This window comes from Eleutherodactylus coqui, chromosome 2, assembly GCF_035609145.1.
Source record: "Eleutherodactylus coqui strain aEleCoq1 chromosome 2, aEleCoq1.hap1, whole genome shotgun sequence".
NCBI classification, from domain to species: Eukaryota; Metazoa; Chordata; class Amphibia; order Anura; family Eleutherodactylidae; genus Eleutherodactylus; species Eleutherodactylus coqui.
The window spans coordinates 51,051,052-51,069,349 of record NC_089838.1 but is presented as its reverse complement, the minus strand read 5'-3'; the positions used below and the strand labels follow the sequence as shown (position 1 = coordinate 51,069,349).

General features: G+C 43.1%; 1 protein-coding gene across 6 annotated transcripts in view; it reads right to left on the bottom strand.

Moving 5' to 3' along the window:
- Positions 1–18,298, bottom strand: part of DDX11 (DEAD/H-box helicase 11) — a 134,104-nt gene that overhangs the window by 25,015 nt on the left and 90,791 nt on the right. For 5 of the 6 annotated variants that reach the window (XR_010790255.1, XM_066590900.1, XM_066590896.1 and 2 more), the window contains exons 11-13: positions 6,421–6,467; positions 4,425–4,504; positions 1,336–1,380 (exon numbers count right to left, since the gene is read on the bottom strand). The exons of the other annotated variant lie outside the window; for it this stretch is intronic. Coding sequence is in view for 4 of the 5 variants with exons in the window: in XM_066590900.1 (XP_066446997.1) it covers positions 1,336–1,380; positions 4,425–4,504; positions 6,421–6,467 (172 nt within the window). In the remaining variant the exon portion in view is untranslated. The remainder of the gene's footprint in view (positions 1–1,335; positions 1,381–4,424; positions 4,505–6,420; positions 6,468–18,298) is intronic. 6 annotated transcript variants of the gene reach the window in all.

Sequence of the window (18,298 nt, the reverse complement as noted above, 5' to 3'; positions counted from 1 at the left end):
ATGAAATTGGATATACGATATTGGGCTGCCTTTGTCCTCAATGACGGCAGTAACCCTCCGTGGCCGCTTCCAACCAAACTCCCATAGATGTGTGGAGGGCTTTGCCTTCATTTCTTGAGGAGAGCTTCAGATAGTGATGTGGGAGATGTGTTGGGTGTACACTGATACGGCATTCTGCCTCATCCCAAGGATGCTTGATGGGATGGAGATCCGGACTTTGGGCAGCCAATGAAATTTGCAGACGCTCTGCTCCTCAGCACAGCGTGCCGTATGACATGGTGCTCAGTCGTGTTGGTGGAGACACGGAGTTGTACCACAGTATTACCACATTGGCAGGAATGTCTCTGTACCAATCAACGTTGAGGATGGTCTTCACTATAATCAATGGCCCCCAGTCCTTCGCAGCAGAGCCCCCCACCATAACAGAACCTCCTCCCAGCTTCACTGATGGGATAATGCAGTCATGTAGAAATCGTTCTCCATGGAACCACCACACACAAATGCCGCTATCCGATCGGAAGATGGTGTACTGTGATTCATCCACAACACTTGCTTCCATTCGCTTACAGTCCGTCGCTCCAAGCCGCAGGTGCCGCTGCGCAGTCACTGCTGTGATGTTGTTGTGCAACTGCTCATCTATGGTAACCTTTCATATGCCGTTCCCTATGGATGGTTCTGGTACTAATGGATGTTCCAATGGCCTGTGAGACCCCTAAGCGAGGGCAGATGATGTGTGTGATGTCTTCACTGCTCCTACACAGCTTCATTGTCCACATTCTGTCAGTTTATGAGGTCTTTAACGTGGCCGCACCGCACACACCGGATGGTCTCCATCTCCTAATAACATGGCCAACAGTGGACTCTGGAAGGTCCAGAAGCTGCGATGTCCATACTGATTGGTGACATCCAACCACCAGACCCAGTTGTCAGTTCTACACCTGGAGACATTCCACTGCCAGACCCCGTTGTCAGCTCTACACCTGGTGACATTCCACTGCCAGACCCCGTTGTCAGCTCTACACCTGAGAGCATCCCACCACCAGATCCTGTTGTCAGCTCTACACCTGGGGGCATCCCACCACCAGACCACGTTGTCAGCTCTACACCTGGGGGCATCTGATGGTTTCTGTACTGGGATCTCCTATGTGATCCTCTCCTTTATACCCAATGCTCACACATTACATGACAGCACAGGATCAGTGGGGGTCCAATATTTTTCTCCAAATAGTGTATATATCTCATCTTTATTAGATTTCTCCTCTGTGTCGCACCGCCCTGTCAACTACATACACATAATGACCATGTTGGGTGGGAGCTCCCCTGTAGGACACTTACCCTGTTGAGATACTTTCTGATAGTTTGGGTTCTGCTTGACGTTACCTGTAAGCATACAGCAGGTTACAGCTTATGTTATGTTTTACATATCTTATAGCATTACTAGTAGAAAGCCCATCCTGGGACGGTGACTACAATCTATATACTGGGTGTCTTCAAAAAATGTATGTACATTATAATAGCGGTTATCTACGCCTGTCTTTGAAATGCAAATTGAATTATGGCGGCAACAAGTAGTATTGCATCGTCTCTAAATTGTCAGCAGTTATGTCAGACATCTATAAAAATCTAGTAATAAAGATTTTATGCAGATATTCTTCATGTTGAAGTCTGCAAACATTTCATGTACTATCCATGCTCAGAAAAAGTATTCAGTGAAATTAGGAATAATGCAGTTCTTGTCAGTAACATCCCTCCCCTAGAAGGAGTGTGTGTATAATATACAAGATGTGATACAGGAGGGCATGGAGGTATACAAGTTCTGTATGGTATCCTGCAGCATATCGCTCCACATTTGCTGTAACTGTAGCCTCTAGATCGTGTAAACCCGTAGGATGTGGAAGTTGGCATCCCAGATGGTTCCATACATATTCTATTGGTGATAAATCTGTCTACCGGGCGGCCACAGAAGTGTGACAGTGTTGTGGGGGCTTCCTGTGACCCCCTTGTGTGTGCGGCTGAGCATTATCCTGCTGGAAGCCACCATGAGAGGAACACCTGTGGCTGCAGGATATCCTGAACATATCGCTGAGCTGTCATTGTCCCTTGTACCACTACTGGGGGGGACCGACTGTCTTATGCGATGGTGCCCCCAGACCACCACACCAGCAGGGGGCAGTGTGCTGCTTCACAGCAAAGGCTGGATTGAGGCGCTCACCCGAGGTCTCCAGACATGAACGCGACCGTAGTCAGCGTCCAAACTAAACCTGGATTAATCGCTGAAGACAATCCGGTTCCCCTCCGTAGGGTCCACTTTCATCGTTCATAACACCCCTGCAAATGGAGGTGACAGTGGGGGTCAGAGGCCGTACATGTATTGGGGGCCGGGAGACCAAATGTCCTTTAGCCATTGGAAATGGTTCCAACGGACACAGAGGTGTAACGATGGTGCCCCCTGTCTCTGGATGGCGGACAACGGAACAGCTGGAGCTGCTGGTGATTGCTGGATGATCAGACGCTTCTCTCTACTGGTGGGCTGTAGGGCAGGGGTCCCCAACTCCAGTCCTCAGGGACCACCAACAGGTCAGGTTTTCAGGATATCCTATAGTAAGAACACCTGTGGCAACGTCCGAGGCACCGATGATAATTACATCACCTGTGCAATACTGAGGAAATCCTGAAAACATGACCTGTTGGCGGTCCCTGAGGACTGGAGTTGGGGAACACTGCTGTAGGGGGGTCCTGAGCCCTCACACATCCGCTGGTCCCAACACTCCCCAACAGTCTGGTCAGACACTCTTCTCTACTGGTGGGCTGTCGGGGGGTCCTGAGCCCGGTCACCTTGTGTGCCCTCACACATCCGCTGGTCCCTAACAGTTTGGTCAGATGCTCCTCTCTACTGGTAGTCTGTAGGGGGCGTCCTGAGCCCGGTCATCTTTTGTACTCTCACACATCCACTGGTCACAACACCCCCTAACAGGCCGGACAGAATGGCCCGTTGGGGGACAATTCATTGATATGACCATCCAGCTTCTCACACCCCAATAATGCGCCCCTCTCAGACTCTGGTAACGGGGTGAAATCTCTTCTCTGCGTCTAATGGTCAACAAGCTCTACACAAGCAGGAAAAGAGGTCACTACACACAAGGAGCCTCCAAGAGCCTTTTATAGGACAAGTGGGGAACCACTTCTAGGGCCTCCAGTAACAAGACCGTTCATCCAATCACTCCACAACTCATCATTTACATATCTGCCTGAGATGGAACTGCATGCCGAGGTTTGCAGCTAATCGACTTCTTCTGTGGGCGGGATTTTATTTGACAATGAGTGTATCTCACACATTATAGTATATGTTGTAGTATATTACTGTATTTCACACTTCATAGTGTGATATGTTGTAGTATATTGTTGTATCACATACCTTATAGTGTTATAATGTTTTGTAGTATATTGTTGTATCTCACACCCTATGTTATTATATATTGTAGTATATTATTGTGTCTCATACCTTATAGTATTATATGTTATAGTATATTGCATCTCACACCATATTGTTGTATTTTTATAGGATTACAATTACATCTGAAGAGTTTGGGTGACAGCAGACATGTCAGCTATGTAAGCCTGCCCATTTAGCAGCGATCAGTCCTCACTATTCAGGTTTGCCTAGTAAATAATCTGGCAGAGTACACGTTAAGCAGAGCTGAGTCGGTGGCACAGATACAGCCGTGGCAGCTTATACTACTGTGTATAGCGGAGGCCACGGTAGATTTCTCCGTACGGTTTTCCAAGCCACACCATCTGTCTAGAAAACACAGGACTTGTGTTGGCAACTCCCTGCACCCCCGCTACTGCGCTAATAAAGGAGTCCAAAAACATCTTACTGTACGCCGTACTCTGCGGGGGCACCAGCATCTCCGAAACGCTTGTGCCAGGCAAATGGTGCCAGGATGTGTGGCAGCAAAAGGGTTTGTTACTAGCAAATGTTTTCAGCTCTCATAGTGAGACTCTAATCATTTCCTAATTAGCAGCAGGAAACCATATGGCGAGGACGGGCGGCTGAGGATACAGAAGTCTGTGTGTGGCATTACAACGCAAGTCCGACACAGGGCAAACCTCTAGCCCCGAGCAGTTGGAGGAGCGATCCCAGCACTGCATTGTATTAAAGGGCAGGTCCAGCTTCTAAGAACCGACGGCTTATGGTCAGTGGTTTGGTGCCTAGGACCTGTTAAATGTTTACAACCCTGTACCCAGTCCGAACGCCATTCCAAGTACTGCAGCAGTGTCCAATTCACTTTACTGCAGTAATCAGAATGGCCGCTACAATTAGTGATCAAAGGGGATGTCTGCACCGGTACCACTCCCGATCAGATAATCGTCAAGTGACCTGAAAAGCAATATCAGAAATCACAGACACACATAAAGCTCACCTCCGAGGGCGCCCACAAACTTCTCCAGCATAAAGAGAATCTGCTTTATGTACATCAGGTTTTTTGCTTTCAGTCGACTCCTGCAAACGGGTCAAGAGATCCCAAATGAAAATCATTTCCACACCAGCAAGACTAATGTGCAGAATACAGCAGCCCGCACGCCGCCTACAGCGTATCCTATACAGCCGCTCATTTCCATGTAGCTGAACCTCCCACAAGTCAGTAATACATAAAATGTGCCACAAGACAGCAGGAGTGTAGAGCAAAGTACACCGAGCGGGCACTTTATTAGTGTCCCATCCGCATGATCCCCTTTTGCTGGATGTTTTGCTCGATCGCGTCGTTATAGGTTGCTCTCCACACCATTACATGAGAAAACTCCCCCGCAGTTGGCAGCGAGACCCCGGTTAGTCTATCACCGATGACCGGGGCTCATTGGAAGTCCCTTAGATCGCTGGAGTTTCCCATTTAATGTGGATTCACATTGAAGCTAATCCACAAGAAAACTTGTCATGTGATTCTATGCCGCACACCAGGGTCACAGGGAGAATTTCCATACAGGGCAGCGCCAATCGTGAGAGGGCCGAGAGCATTAATAAAGGGGCCGTTCAGTGTATGATTTACTTATAACTTAACTACTGCTTTGCTCTCAAGAGTTGCAGTTATTTAAAAGGGGTAGTCTGGTACTTTTACTATTGATAATCTGTTCTCAGGGAAGGTCATCAATAGTTGATTTGCGGAGTTAAGGTGCTCGGGATCCACACGAATCAGCTGATTGTCTAGCCCGCTGTCAGTGCAGTAGAGGGCAGTTGTAGTCATTGTGGTCAGGGCTGAATGTGTAATAGGAGGCATCACTCATACTATTTTAAATAGGAGTAAAGCAGTCTGTTACCCTTCTGGCCTTCAGATCAGTAGGCCCACGGGCAAATTTGATTAGCGGAATCCACGCAAAAGATCCGCAAATCAAGCTGCCCATAGAGATGCATGGTCGTCCACAAATGGATTAAAACATGCGGATTTGATTTGCAGACCTTTTGGTCCGGAAAGCAAATTGCAGCATGCTCCATTTTTGTGTGGTTCCCGCTTGGATGGCTTTCATTGAAGTCAATGAAAGCCGTCCGATCGCGTCTGGCAGTGAAGAAGGTGGTCTGTGAGATGTGCAGCGTGGTGCGAAGCTATGGTCATGTAACGCAAACTGCAGCAGAGGCCGGGCTAGGAAATTAGGTCATGTTTTTGCATTACATAAGAAGGGAAGAAAGTCTACATAACTGAATGAGCACTGAAGCCTGCTGTGCACTCACTGTGCAGCTCTGGAGTATAATACAGAATGTAACTCGGAATCAGTACAGGATCAGTAATGTATGTACACAGTCACTCCACCAGCAGAATAGTGAGTGCAGCTCTGGAGTATAATACAGAATGTAACTCGGAATCAGTACAGAATAAATAATGTATGTCCACAGTGACTCCACCAGCAGAATAGTGAGTGCAGCTCTGGAGTAGAATACAGGATGTAACTCAGGATGAGTACAGGATAAGTTATGTATGTACACAGTGACTCCACCAGCAGAATAGTGAGTGCAGCTCTGGAGTATAATACAGGATGTAACTCAGGAGCAGTACAGGATAAGTAATGTATGTACATGGTGACTCCACCAGCAGAATAGTGAGTGTAGCTCTGGAGTATGTGACTTAGGATCAGTACAGGGCAAATAATGGAATGTATACAGTGACTCCACCAGAAATTCTTTTAGATGAAGTTCTTTGGCAGATGTACACAGAGTGATTCTTGTCTTGCAGAACATCAAACACATTGACTAAAAGGAAGAACGAAAACTTGTTTAAAGCAAAGAAACAAATACAATCAGAAGAGTTTATCGTCTGCAGCTGGAGAGGCGAGCCGTCATCTCCAGTAATGGAAGGAAATGACTGGGGAAATGAACATGTAGGAGAGAGGAGAATATAACGCCAATTACAGTATCATTATGGCAAATACCTGTATCGCTCCATGTACTGCGCCAGCTGGGAGTGAGCCTGACACAACTGAAAAGAAACAAGACAGACAGTAAGCAGAGTCCCGGGAGTCACAGGGGAAGTGTGGAGTCCGGCCAGAAGGAGAGGACACTCTAATTACTCTGAGCTTTGCAGCAGAACCTGAGACTCTGACAAGATGTCTCTGTATGAAAAGATCAGCTGCTGGCGAGGACAGAATCTGAGGCCGGACCTACCGGACGCCGCAAGGAGCCGCTTGAATAGAGTGCACAGTAATTAGCTGTAATTTCAGACACCCTAAAGAGCAATAGAACAACATGGAATTAGTGCGCCGTAATTACGTACTGACTGACAGTGGATGAGAAGTATTCGCTTTCCCCCTGGAATTTATCAAGTTTAATTGCGTATATCACTGTATGACAGACAGAAGAAGACGAAAAGACTTATCTGTACAGAAACTAAGTGGCTGCATAAGTATTCACCCCCCAGTTAAGTCAGCATTTCGTAGAACCACAGCGTTCATTACCTGTAAATAGGTATCTCTCAGCACTAGGAAGACTGTCTTTATACTGAGCCTCACAGGTAAATCAATCTACGGTCACAGTTCTCCTGCAGACTGCAGCAGGTTTTCCTGCATGTTCTTTATTAGCTACCTTCGCAAATCTTCCTTTGCCTGCTGCAGAGAAGTCCCACTACTGCAGGATACTGTATTTAATGGGAAAACTCCTTTCAGCTTTATGTATGCATAGGTTACAAGTTTGGGGATTACTGGCCCTTTAACCCTTTCACACACCAGGACATGTATGTACGTTCTGGGTACATGCCGCTTACATGGAGGGGGGGGGGGGGGGGGTCGGGAGTTGAGCCTGCTCCATATATGGCCAGAGTAAGCTGTTTTGGACAGTTGCCACCTGGCCGCAACAGCCACGATTAGCATGAACACTGATAGCGCCTGTTAGCCCTTCAGCTACAATCAATCCTGACAGCAGCATTTATATGTCCCAATCGGTGCTCGATGGTCCTGAACAGTCCCCCCACAATGAGATCCTGAGGTGACGTTCCGTTGTCATGGCAGCCATGGGCCTTCTGAAGACCTCCATGGCTGCCATGTCCTTCTGCCTACTAAGACAGGCCTGTGGCCTGAAATATTGCAGTACACTGTATAAGAAATCAAAGGATTGCGACTTCAAGTCCTCCAAATAAACTAAAAGAAAAAGTTACAAGTGAAAAATTTCTTTTTACTACTGCATTAAACGTTTAACCCCCCCCCCCTTCCTTCCTTCCCTATATTTATAAGAAAACAATCAAAACAAAAAGAAAACTGCAACAACAGATCTGGTACCATCATATCTGTAAAAGTCTGATCTATCAAAGTAACGCATTATTTATCCCGTACATTAAACAATGTTAGAAACAAAATACACAACGCCAGAATTGCGCTTTTTTGGTCCCCCCGATTCCAAGAAAAAAAGAAAAAGTTGTATTTGCTACATAATGGTACCAGCAGAAACTACAGGACGTCTCGCAAGAAAACGAGCCCTTGCATAGCGTCATATGGGGTTACGGCAACATTTTTGTACAGTGTATGCAAAAAAAAAAAAAGTAAAACCTACATGAAGGTGAAAAGAGTCAATGATGTGATGGGTGTAGGAATACCGTAGAAACCCCCTGTAAGGGTGGGAAAAACGCGCCCTGTGCCAATTACTCCGACAAGCGCTCTTTGAGGCATGTTTAATATACAAGGGGATATCTGCACTCCCATTTCTCTCAGTCCAGACTGAAGTGCCATCTTCATTCATTTCGATCATCATAGGTTATGTGTGGACTATATATCAGGGGTGTTCGCACTCCAGAGACGCCTTTTTATGTGGATTTTGGTTAGGATCTGCTTAAAATTCGCATTGTATTTCAACTGACAGTCACCAGATCCAATGGCAGCCTTTAACACTTTGGATGCTGTTGTCAAAGCTGACCGCGTAGCTAAACAGTCAGTGGAGAGACCCCTTACCGCAACCCATTGGCAAATCTCGTGACACGATCGCAAGTTGCCGATGAAATACCATTGCAGCCTGGAGCTTATTGAAGGCTCCCAGGGTTGCCATGCAGAAAATGCTCATCATGTCCTGTCAGCAGGGCTTGATAGGCAACATCAAAAATTGCTATAAATTGCAATGGTGCTGTATATAATCCCCGTGGGGACTAAATAAAGGTGTAAAAAAGATTTAATGTAGTTTTTTTTTGTTTTTTTTTAAACACAGTAAAAAAAAATATTAAAAAGTTCCAGAGAGAAAAAGAAAAATAACTTTCCATTTTTCCTATAGAAAATTAAACCATTAAAACCCCCACATATTTGGTATCACTGTGTACATAAAAGTATGAACTATTAAAAAAAAAAACGAAAAAATAAAAAACATATATCCTGCACAGTAAATGTTATAAGAAAAAAAAGATGCCAGAATCATGAATTTTTTTTGTTTGTATCCTGGCTAAGAAAAAATAAATAAATAAATAAAAATAGAAAAAAAGGGTATGCACTCCAAAATGGTTCTCTCACCCTGCAAAAAATGAGGTCTCAGATAGGTCAATTGACCACTAAATAAAAGTTCTCTGGTCTCAGAATACGGTGACAGAAAGCAATTGTTTAGAATTTATTTTAATTTACTCTCTCTCTTCCTCTCTCCACCTCGCTCCCCCCTGCTCACCACCGCAACTCACCTGTCACCTGTCCCGGCAGCCGAATCTTTAGAGACGTGCGGGCAGGTACTCTAATAAGGCACTACTCGCTTGAGTAGTTTGCCTTATGGAGTATGCTCGCTCATCTCTAGTACTGACCCATAGAACAAACTTTGTATGTCATTTTAATGCATTGTGAAAACTGTAAAAGCTAAACCTGCAAAAATGGATCAATTGCAGTCTTTAAAAAGTTTTTCCTCAATTGAAATTTTTGTTCTGACAGCGGCATTTAAGTCCTCCAAACAATGTTCGGGGATCCCGTATGGCCGCCCCGCGTGAGATCGCAAGAAGCCGTGCGGGTGACATGGAAGCCGGGGCCTTCTGAAAGGCCCCAGGGCTGCTTTAGCAGACTGCCTATCAAGCCATCCCTGTATGGTGGCTTGATAGACTGCCTGTCAGATTGCAATATGATGTAATGCTATAGCATTACATCATACTGCAGGAGAGATTAAAGCATCGCTAGTTGTAGTCCCCCAGGGGGACTAAAAGGAAAAGTAAAAATCAGATCAATAAAGTTTTACTAATTGTAAAAAAAAAGGTAATAAAAGTTCAAATCACCCCCCTTTTGCCAGATCTATAATAAAAAAATCTTAAATCATAAAACAAAAATACATATCTGGTATCGCTGCGTCCGTAAAAGTCTAATCTATCAAAGTAGCATGTTATTTACCATGCACGGTAAAAGTTGTCCGGAAAAAAAAAAATTAAGAATGCCAGAAATGCACTTTTTTAGTCACCTTGTCTCCCAGAAAAAATGCAATAAAAAGCGATCAAAAAGTCGTATGTATTCCAAAATGGTACCAACGTAAACTACAGGACGTCCCTCAAAAAATAAGCCCTTGCACAACTAGATCAACGGAAAAATAAAAGTTTTTGCAAGCAAAAGATGGCGGCAGAAAATAAATTTAAAAAAAACACAAAAAACAAACTATACAAGTTTGGTATCATAGTAATCGTACTGACCCATAGAATAAAGTTATGTTTTTTGTTGCACACCGTAGAAACAAGACAGAAAAATGGCAGAATGTCATTTTTCTTTTTTCATTTCACTCCATTTAGAATTTCTTAAAAGTTTTTCAGTACATTATATGGTACATTAAATATCATCATTGAAAAATACAACTCGTCCTGCCAAAAACAAGCCCTCATACAGCGACGTTGATGGATAAATAAAGGAGCTACGATTTTTTATAGGTATGGAGGAAAAAACGAAAATGGGAAAAAAAAGGACCACGGCATTAAGGGGTTAATCCATAGGCGTAGCGTCAGGGGGTGCTGGGGTCGCCATGGCGACCCGGCCCCTGCTCTCAGGGGGCCCCGAGGCCGCCCTCTGCAATACCAACATGTACGTTTAGTGCATTAATCGCTGGCCGTTCTGACTGCAGCAAAATTCTCATCATGCGGCAGCTGGAACTGCCAGCATGAGAGGGAGGTACTCACATGGGCCGGCAGGGGAGGATGGAGGAAGTCACATGGGACAGCAGGGGAGGAGGGAAGAAGTCACATGACAGGGATCATGTGCTGCCCCCTGCTTCCTGCTGAACGGGAAGCTTCTGAGTTGCTGGCTTGCTGCTGTCACATGAAGGAGAAGTGTAAAGGGCCCTGGGGTAAGTGCGTGCGTGCGTGTGTGCGCGTGCGTGCGTGCGTGTGTCTCCTTTATCTACCTACTCGCTACCTATATACTCGCTACCTACTCGCTACCTATATACTCGCTACCTATATACTCGCTACCTATATACTCGCTACCTATATACTCGCTACCTATATACTCGCTACCTATATACTCGCTACCTATATACTCGCTATCTATATCTCATATGAGCTAGCTAGTATATAGATAGAGATATGGGATAGCTAGCTAGTATATAGATAGAGATATGGGATAGCTAGCTAGTATATAGATAGAGATATGGGATAGCTAGCTAGTATATAGATAGAGATATGGGATAGCTAGCTAGTATATAGATAGAGATATGGGATAGCTAGCTAGTATATAGATAGAGATATGGGATAGCTAGCTAGTATATAGATAGAGATATGGGATAGCTAGCTAGTATATAGATAGAGATATGGGATAGCTAGCTAGTATATAGATAGAGATATGGGATAGCTAGCTAGTATATAGATAGAGATATGGGATAGCTAGCTAGTATATAGATAGAGATATGGGATAGCTAGCTAGTATATAGATAGAGATATGGGATAGCTAGCTAGTATATAGATAGAGATATGGGATAGCTAGCTAGTATATAGATAGAGATATGGGATAGCTAGCTAGTATATAGATAGAGATATGGGATAGCTAGCTAGTATATAGATAGAGATATGGGATAGCTAGCTAGTATATAGATAGAGATATGGGATAGCTAGATAGTATATAGATAGAGATATGGGATAGCTAGATAGTATATAGATAGAGATATGGGATAGCTAGATAGTATATAGATAGAGATATGGGATAGCTAGATAGTATATAGATAGAGATATGGGATAGCTAGATAGTATATAGATAGAGATATGGGATAGCTAGATAGTATATAGATAGAGATATGGGATAGCTAGATAGTATATAGATAGAGATATGGGATAGCTAGATAGTATATAGATAGAGATATGGGATAGCTAGATAGTATATAGATAGAGATATGGGATAGCTAGATAGTATATAGATAGAGATATGGGATAGCTAGATAGTATATAGATAGAGATATGGGATGGATAGATAGATAGTATATAGATAGAGATATGGGATAGATAGATAGATAGTATATAGATAGAGATATGGGATAGCTAGATAGTATATAGATAGAGATATGGGATAGCTAGATAGTATATAGATAGAGATATGGGATAGCTAGATAGTATATAGATAGAGATATGGGATAGCTAGATAGTATATAGATAGAGATATGGGATGGATAGATAGATAGTATATAGATAGAGATATGGGATAGATAGATAGTATATAGATAGAGATATGGGATAGATAGTATATAGATAGAGATATGGGATAGATAGTATATAGATAGAGATATGGGATAGATAGTATATAGATAGAGATATGGGATAGATAGTATATAGATAGAGATATGGGATAGATAGTATATAGATAGATATGGGATAGATAGATAGTATATAGATAGATATGGGATAGATAGATAGTATATAGATAGATATGGGATAGATAGATAGTATATAGATAGATATGGGATAGATAGATAGTATATAGATAGATATGGGATAGATAGATAGTATATAGATAGATATGGGATAGATAGATAGTATATAGATAGATATGGGATAGATAGATAGTATATAGATAGACACGGGATAGATAGATAGTATATAGATAGATATGGGATAGATAGATAGTATATAGATAGACACGGGATAGATAGATAGTATATAGATAGACACGGGATAGATAGATAGTATATAGATAGACACGGGATAGATAGATAGTATATAGATAGACACGGGATAGATAGATAGTATATAGATAGACACGGGATAGATAGATAGTATATAGATAGACACGGGATAGATAGATAGTATATAGATAGACACGGGATAGATAGATAGTATATAGATAGACACGGGATAGATAGATAGTATATAGATAGACACGGGATAGATAGATAGTATATAGATAGACACGGGATAGATAGATAGTATATAGATAGACACGTGTTCAGAAAACGCAGCTTGAAATCGTGGCGTTTTACCAGGATTTCGAGCAGCGTTTCTGAACACAGGTTACAGCGTCTGACGGTGCTTTTAATGCACCCCATCGTTGTGAGGAGGTGTGTTAAAAACCACGACAACGCAAAAATAGAACAGACAGCTCTCGAAAATCACAGCGTTAGAAACACCATGTTCGATCGCAGGTTTAAGTAAGCTCATTAAAATCTATGGGAGTGTTGTACCGCGGTTAGTACGGCGCTTGGGACACAGCGCTAATAGCGGTAAAAAGCGATGTGTGTGAGAGTGGCCTGCGGTGCTACAAACAAATTTTCATGTGCAGGAAATGCGTCATGTTTGGAAAGATTATGCCAAAGGGCTAGATCATGTATGCAGCACGGTCTAGGTATGGGTACGGGGGGGTGTAGGGTGGAGGGCCAAGGGGGGGCCCTCGAGCTGACCTTTTGCACCCGGGCCCGAGCCCTTAGGTACGCCCCTGGGTTAATCACCATAGACCCTGGTAGATTGCAGAAAGCCAGATTGCAAAAATAATCGAGCTAAATGTTTAGTGCAATCAGGAGGCTGGAACCGGCACACGTCATGGGGCGGAGCTACGCGATGACGCGTACAAGGGGGCGGAGCCAAAACGCCGATGCTTCCAAGACCAGCCGAAGGGAGAAGATCCATCTGCGCAAGCGCGTCTAAAAAAAGCAAGAAGACACCGAAGTTAGACGGAACCATGGCGACGGGGACGCTAGCAACGGAGCAGGTAAGTGAATAACTTCTGTATGGCTCATATTTAATGCACGATGTATATTACAAAGTGCATTAATATGGCCATACAGAAGTGTATAGACCCACTTGCTTTCGCGAGACAACCCCTTTAATGCACGATGTATATTACAAAGTGCATTAATATGGCCCTACAGAAGTGTATAACCCCACTTGCTGCCGCGAGACAACCCCTTTAAAGCTCTTGGAAGACAGGGCCGAAAAAAATGAAAATTAAAAAAAAAATTTACACACTCTGGTCCTGAAGGGGTTAAATGAATCAAAAAAGTTTATTTTTGTTTCCCGTTTCCTGAAAAGTCATCTTTAAGTAAATAATCTGACAAGACAACAGCAACCATCACAGAGGCCTTCTGCGCAATTATTAGTAAAATCCTACCGTGAATCCGACAGGTCTGAGCACGCGACACTATTAAAAAGCTTCTTTCCCGGGATTATATAAATGTAAATGAAAAAATGGGAGATGTGCTGCCACACCGCTTCACTGATACGTTAGAAACAAATAGAATTGGTCAAGGAGAATGGCGCCATTTGTTCACTCAGCCGGAAAACCAATTACAGCTTCATCAAAAATATATTGCTTTTGTAGACGGCTTCTAACCCGTTTATATTTAACCGCCCTAAGGACAGTGACAAACCGTTCTGGCAGAAATCAGGTTAACAAGTGGCCACAAGGAGGCGGAAAATAACTTTATATACATGGAATGGTAGAGTTGGAAGGGACCTCCAGGGTCATCTGGTCCTACCACCTGCTCAGTGCAGGATCACTAAATCATCCCAGACAGATATTTGTCCAGCCTTTGTTTGAAGGCTTCCATTGAAGGAGAACTCCCCACATCCCGTGGTAACCTGTTCCACTCATTGATCCCCCTCACTGTCTTATATCTAATCGGTGTCTCCTCCCTTTCAGTTTCATCCCATTGCTTCTAGTCTTTCCTTGTGCAGATGAGAATAGGGCTGATCCCTCTGCACTGTGACAGCCCTTCAGATATTAGTAGACAGCTATTAAGTCTCCTCTCAGCCTTGTCTTCTGCAAGCTAAACATTCCCAGATCCTTTAACCGTTCCTCATAGGACATGATTTGCAGACCGCTCACCATCTTGGTAACTCCTCTCTGAGCTTGCTCCATTTTGTCTGTCTTTTAACCCCTTAATGACGCGGCCCCCTTCCACCCCCCCCCCATTTTCGTTTTTTCCTCCCCTCTTCAAAAAAATCGTAACTCCTTTATTTATCCATCGACGTCGCTGTATGAGGGCTTGTTTTTTGCAGGACGAGTTGTATTGTTAAATGGTGCTATTTACTGTACCATATAATGTACTGAAAAACTTTAAAAAAAATTCTAAGTGGAGTAAAGTAAAAAAAAAAAAACCAACATTCCTCCATCTTTCAGTGTATTTTGTTTCTACAGCGCACAAACTGCAACTAAAATGACATAACTTTATTCTATACTTCAGTTCGAATGCTACGATACCAAACTTATGTTTTTTTCTTTAACTGTATTACTCAGACATTTTTCAAAGACATTTAATTTTTTTCTATTATTTTCTGCAATCATCTTCTGCGCGCAATAACTTTATTTTTCCAGTTTACAGTAGTTGTGCGAGAGCGCATTTTTTGTGGGATCTCCTGTAGTTTATGTTAGTACCAATTCGGAATGCCTAAGACTTTTTGATCGCCTTTTATAGCGTTTTTTTCTGGGAGACAGGGTAACTGAAAAAGTACATTTCTGGCGTTTTTTGTTTTTTTCATTAACGACGTTCACTGTGCGGGAAAATAATGCACTACTTTAATAGAACGAAATTTTACGGACGCGGCGATACCAAACATGTATTTTTATTTTATGATTAAGATTTTTTAATTATAGATATGACAAAAGGGTGGTCATTTAAACTTCTATAACTTTTTTTTTTTAATACAATTAATAAAACTTTATTGCTCTTATTTTCACTTTTCTTTTAAGCCCCCATAGGGGACTACAACATGCGATGCTTTGATCACTCCTGCAGTATGACGTAATGCAATAGCATTACGTCATACTATGATTTGACAGGCAGTCTATGAAGCCACCACATGGGGATGGCCTGATAGGCAGTCTGCTAAGGCAGCCTTGGGGCCTTTCAGAAGGCCCCTGGCTTCCATGACACCTGCACGGCTTATACCCCCGACGCTCCAGGACGTACCCTTACGTCCTTGGTCATTAAGGGGTTAAAAGTGGGATTCCCAGAACTGGACCCAGTATTCCAGATGAGGTCTGACTAAGGAAGAGTAGAGGGGAATAATTACCTCACGTGATATAGACTCTATGCTTCTCTTAATACATCCAAGAATTTTGTTTGCCTTTTTGGCTGCTGCATCACATTGTTGACTCATGTTCAGTCTATGATCCATTAGTATATCCGAGTCTTTTTCACATGTGCTGCTGCTTAGCCCAATTCCTCCCATTCTGTATGTGCTTTCTTCATTTTTCTTGCCCAGATGTAGGACTTTAAATTTTTCCTTGTTAAATACTATTCTGTTAGACGCTGCCCACTATGCAAGCTTTTCTAGAGCTTTTTGAATACTCTCGCTCTCTTCCCTAGTGTTAGCTATCCCTCCTAGCTTTGTATCGTCTGCAAATTTGATCGGTTTCCCATCAATTTCCTCCTCCAGATCATTTATAAAAATGTTGAACAACACTGGGCCTAGGACAGAGCCTTGCAGTACCCCCACTTGATACATTCTTCCACTTGGATGTGCAGCCATTTATGACTACTCTGAGTACAATCACTCAGCCAGTTGTGAATCCACCTAACAGTTGCCTTGTCAATCTCATATTCGGTCATTTTTTTAATAAGGATGGTATGAAATACTTTGCCAAATGCTTTACTAAAGTCAAGATATACTACCGTATATTCCGGCGTTGAATGGCTGTGATTGGCTAACGCCGCATGAGTTAGCCAATCACAGCATTAGCTATCTGGAGGCGGGGATTTCAAGCCCCGCATCCAGAAAGCAATGCTCTGTCGGGGAAGAGGAGGGAGCGACAGCCTGCAGTAGCGCCACAGAACGCCAGGGGAGGGGAGTACTGCTTTGTTTTTTACACTTTTTTTTGTACAGCCGGCGTATAAGACGACCCCCGACTGCAGAGCAGATTTTTCGGGGTTAAAAGGTAGTCTTATACACCGGAATATACGGTATAGCGAACGCATTTCCTTGATCAACCCAGTCAGCAATTCTGTACTTGCATATATGCTGCTTAATAATTTCTTCAAAGATCTTTCCCAGTATAGAAGTCAGGCTCACAGGCCTGTAGTTTCCTGAATCCACCTTCTTCCCTTTTTTGAAGATAGGGACATTTGTCCTTTTCCAATCTTCTGGGACTTCTTCTGTTCTCTATGAATTTTCAAAGATTATGGCGAGTGGTTCAGCAATTACCTCTGCTGCTTCCTTTAGTATCCTAGGATGTAATTTATCTGGACCTTGAGACTTGAATTCATTTACGTTAGCTAAGTGTTCCCTCACCATCTCTCTGCGTATAGATAGCCTGCATTCTTGTATTCCCCCAATAGTACAGGGAAGATCAGCTGATGTTCCATCTACTTTCCGAGAGAAAACAGATACAAAACAGGAATTTAAACGTTCAGCCTTCTCAACATCATTTTTAATCAATTTACTATTTTCATCCTACAAACATCCTTAAACATCTTTGACTTTTCTTTTACTTTTGACATACCCTCCAAATCTTTTATTGCTTTTGGCCTCCCTTGCAAGCCTCAATTCATTATTAGCTTTAGCTTTTCTGACACTTGCCCTACAGTTGGCATTATATTCTTCCCTCTTTCCATTTGATAAACATGTTTTTCTTTGTTTTTAACATGTGTGTAAGTTCTGTGTTCATCCATCCTGGTCTCTTTAAATGCTTCCTATTCTTCTTTCCTTTATGGATTGTTAACGAATTGTGCTTTGAGAATCTTATTTTGCAATATTTCCCAACCTTCTTGGACATTTCTGTCCTTAAGAACATCCAGCCATTGGATCCTTCCTACCTTCTTTCTGAGTTCATTAAAAATCAGCCTTTCTGAAATCCAACCTTGAGGTTTGAGTTTTCTCAGGTCTTCCTCCCCTGGTTATTCAAAATTCAAGGATAGCATAATCACTCCCTTCTAAGGTCCCAGCTACCCTTACTTCCTCAACCATTTCCTCCCTGTTGGTAAGAATTAGGTCCAAGATAGCAGATCCTCTTGTTTTCTCTTCTACCTTTTGGAAGATAAAGTTGTCAGCAAGAGCGGATAAGAATTTGTTGGATCCATTACTTTTACCGGAGAGAGATTCCCAATAATTGTCTGGATAGTTAAAATCTCCCATGATCACTATGTCATGCTTTTTTGAGAGCTTGGCTATCTGTTGTAGAAAGAGTTTATCAATATCTTCTGCTTGTCCAGGTGGCCTATAGTAAATGCCTACAATGGTGTCCTTTCTGTTGTTCCCTCCTTGTATTCTTACCCAAACAGTTCCTTCAGCATCTCCTTTGCCGGCTCTACCTCCCCTCCTTTTCCCCTTGCTGTTTAGGTCCCCCAGGGCTCGGTCCTTGGCCCCCTTCTTCTTCTCCAGCTACACAGCCTCCATTGGACAACCATCAGATTTGGTCTCCAATACCACCTCTACGCTGACGACACCCAGTTGTACACCTCTTCCCGTGA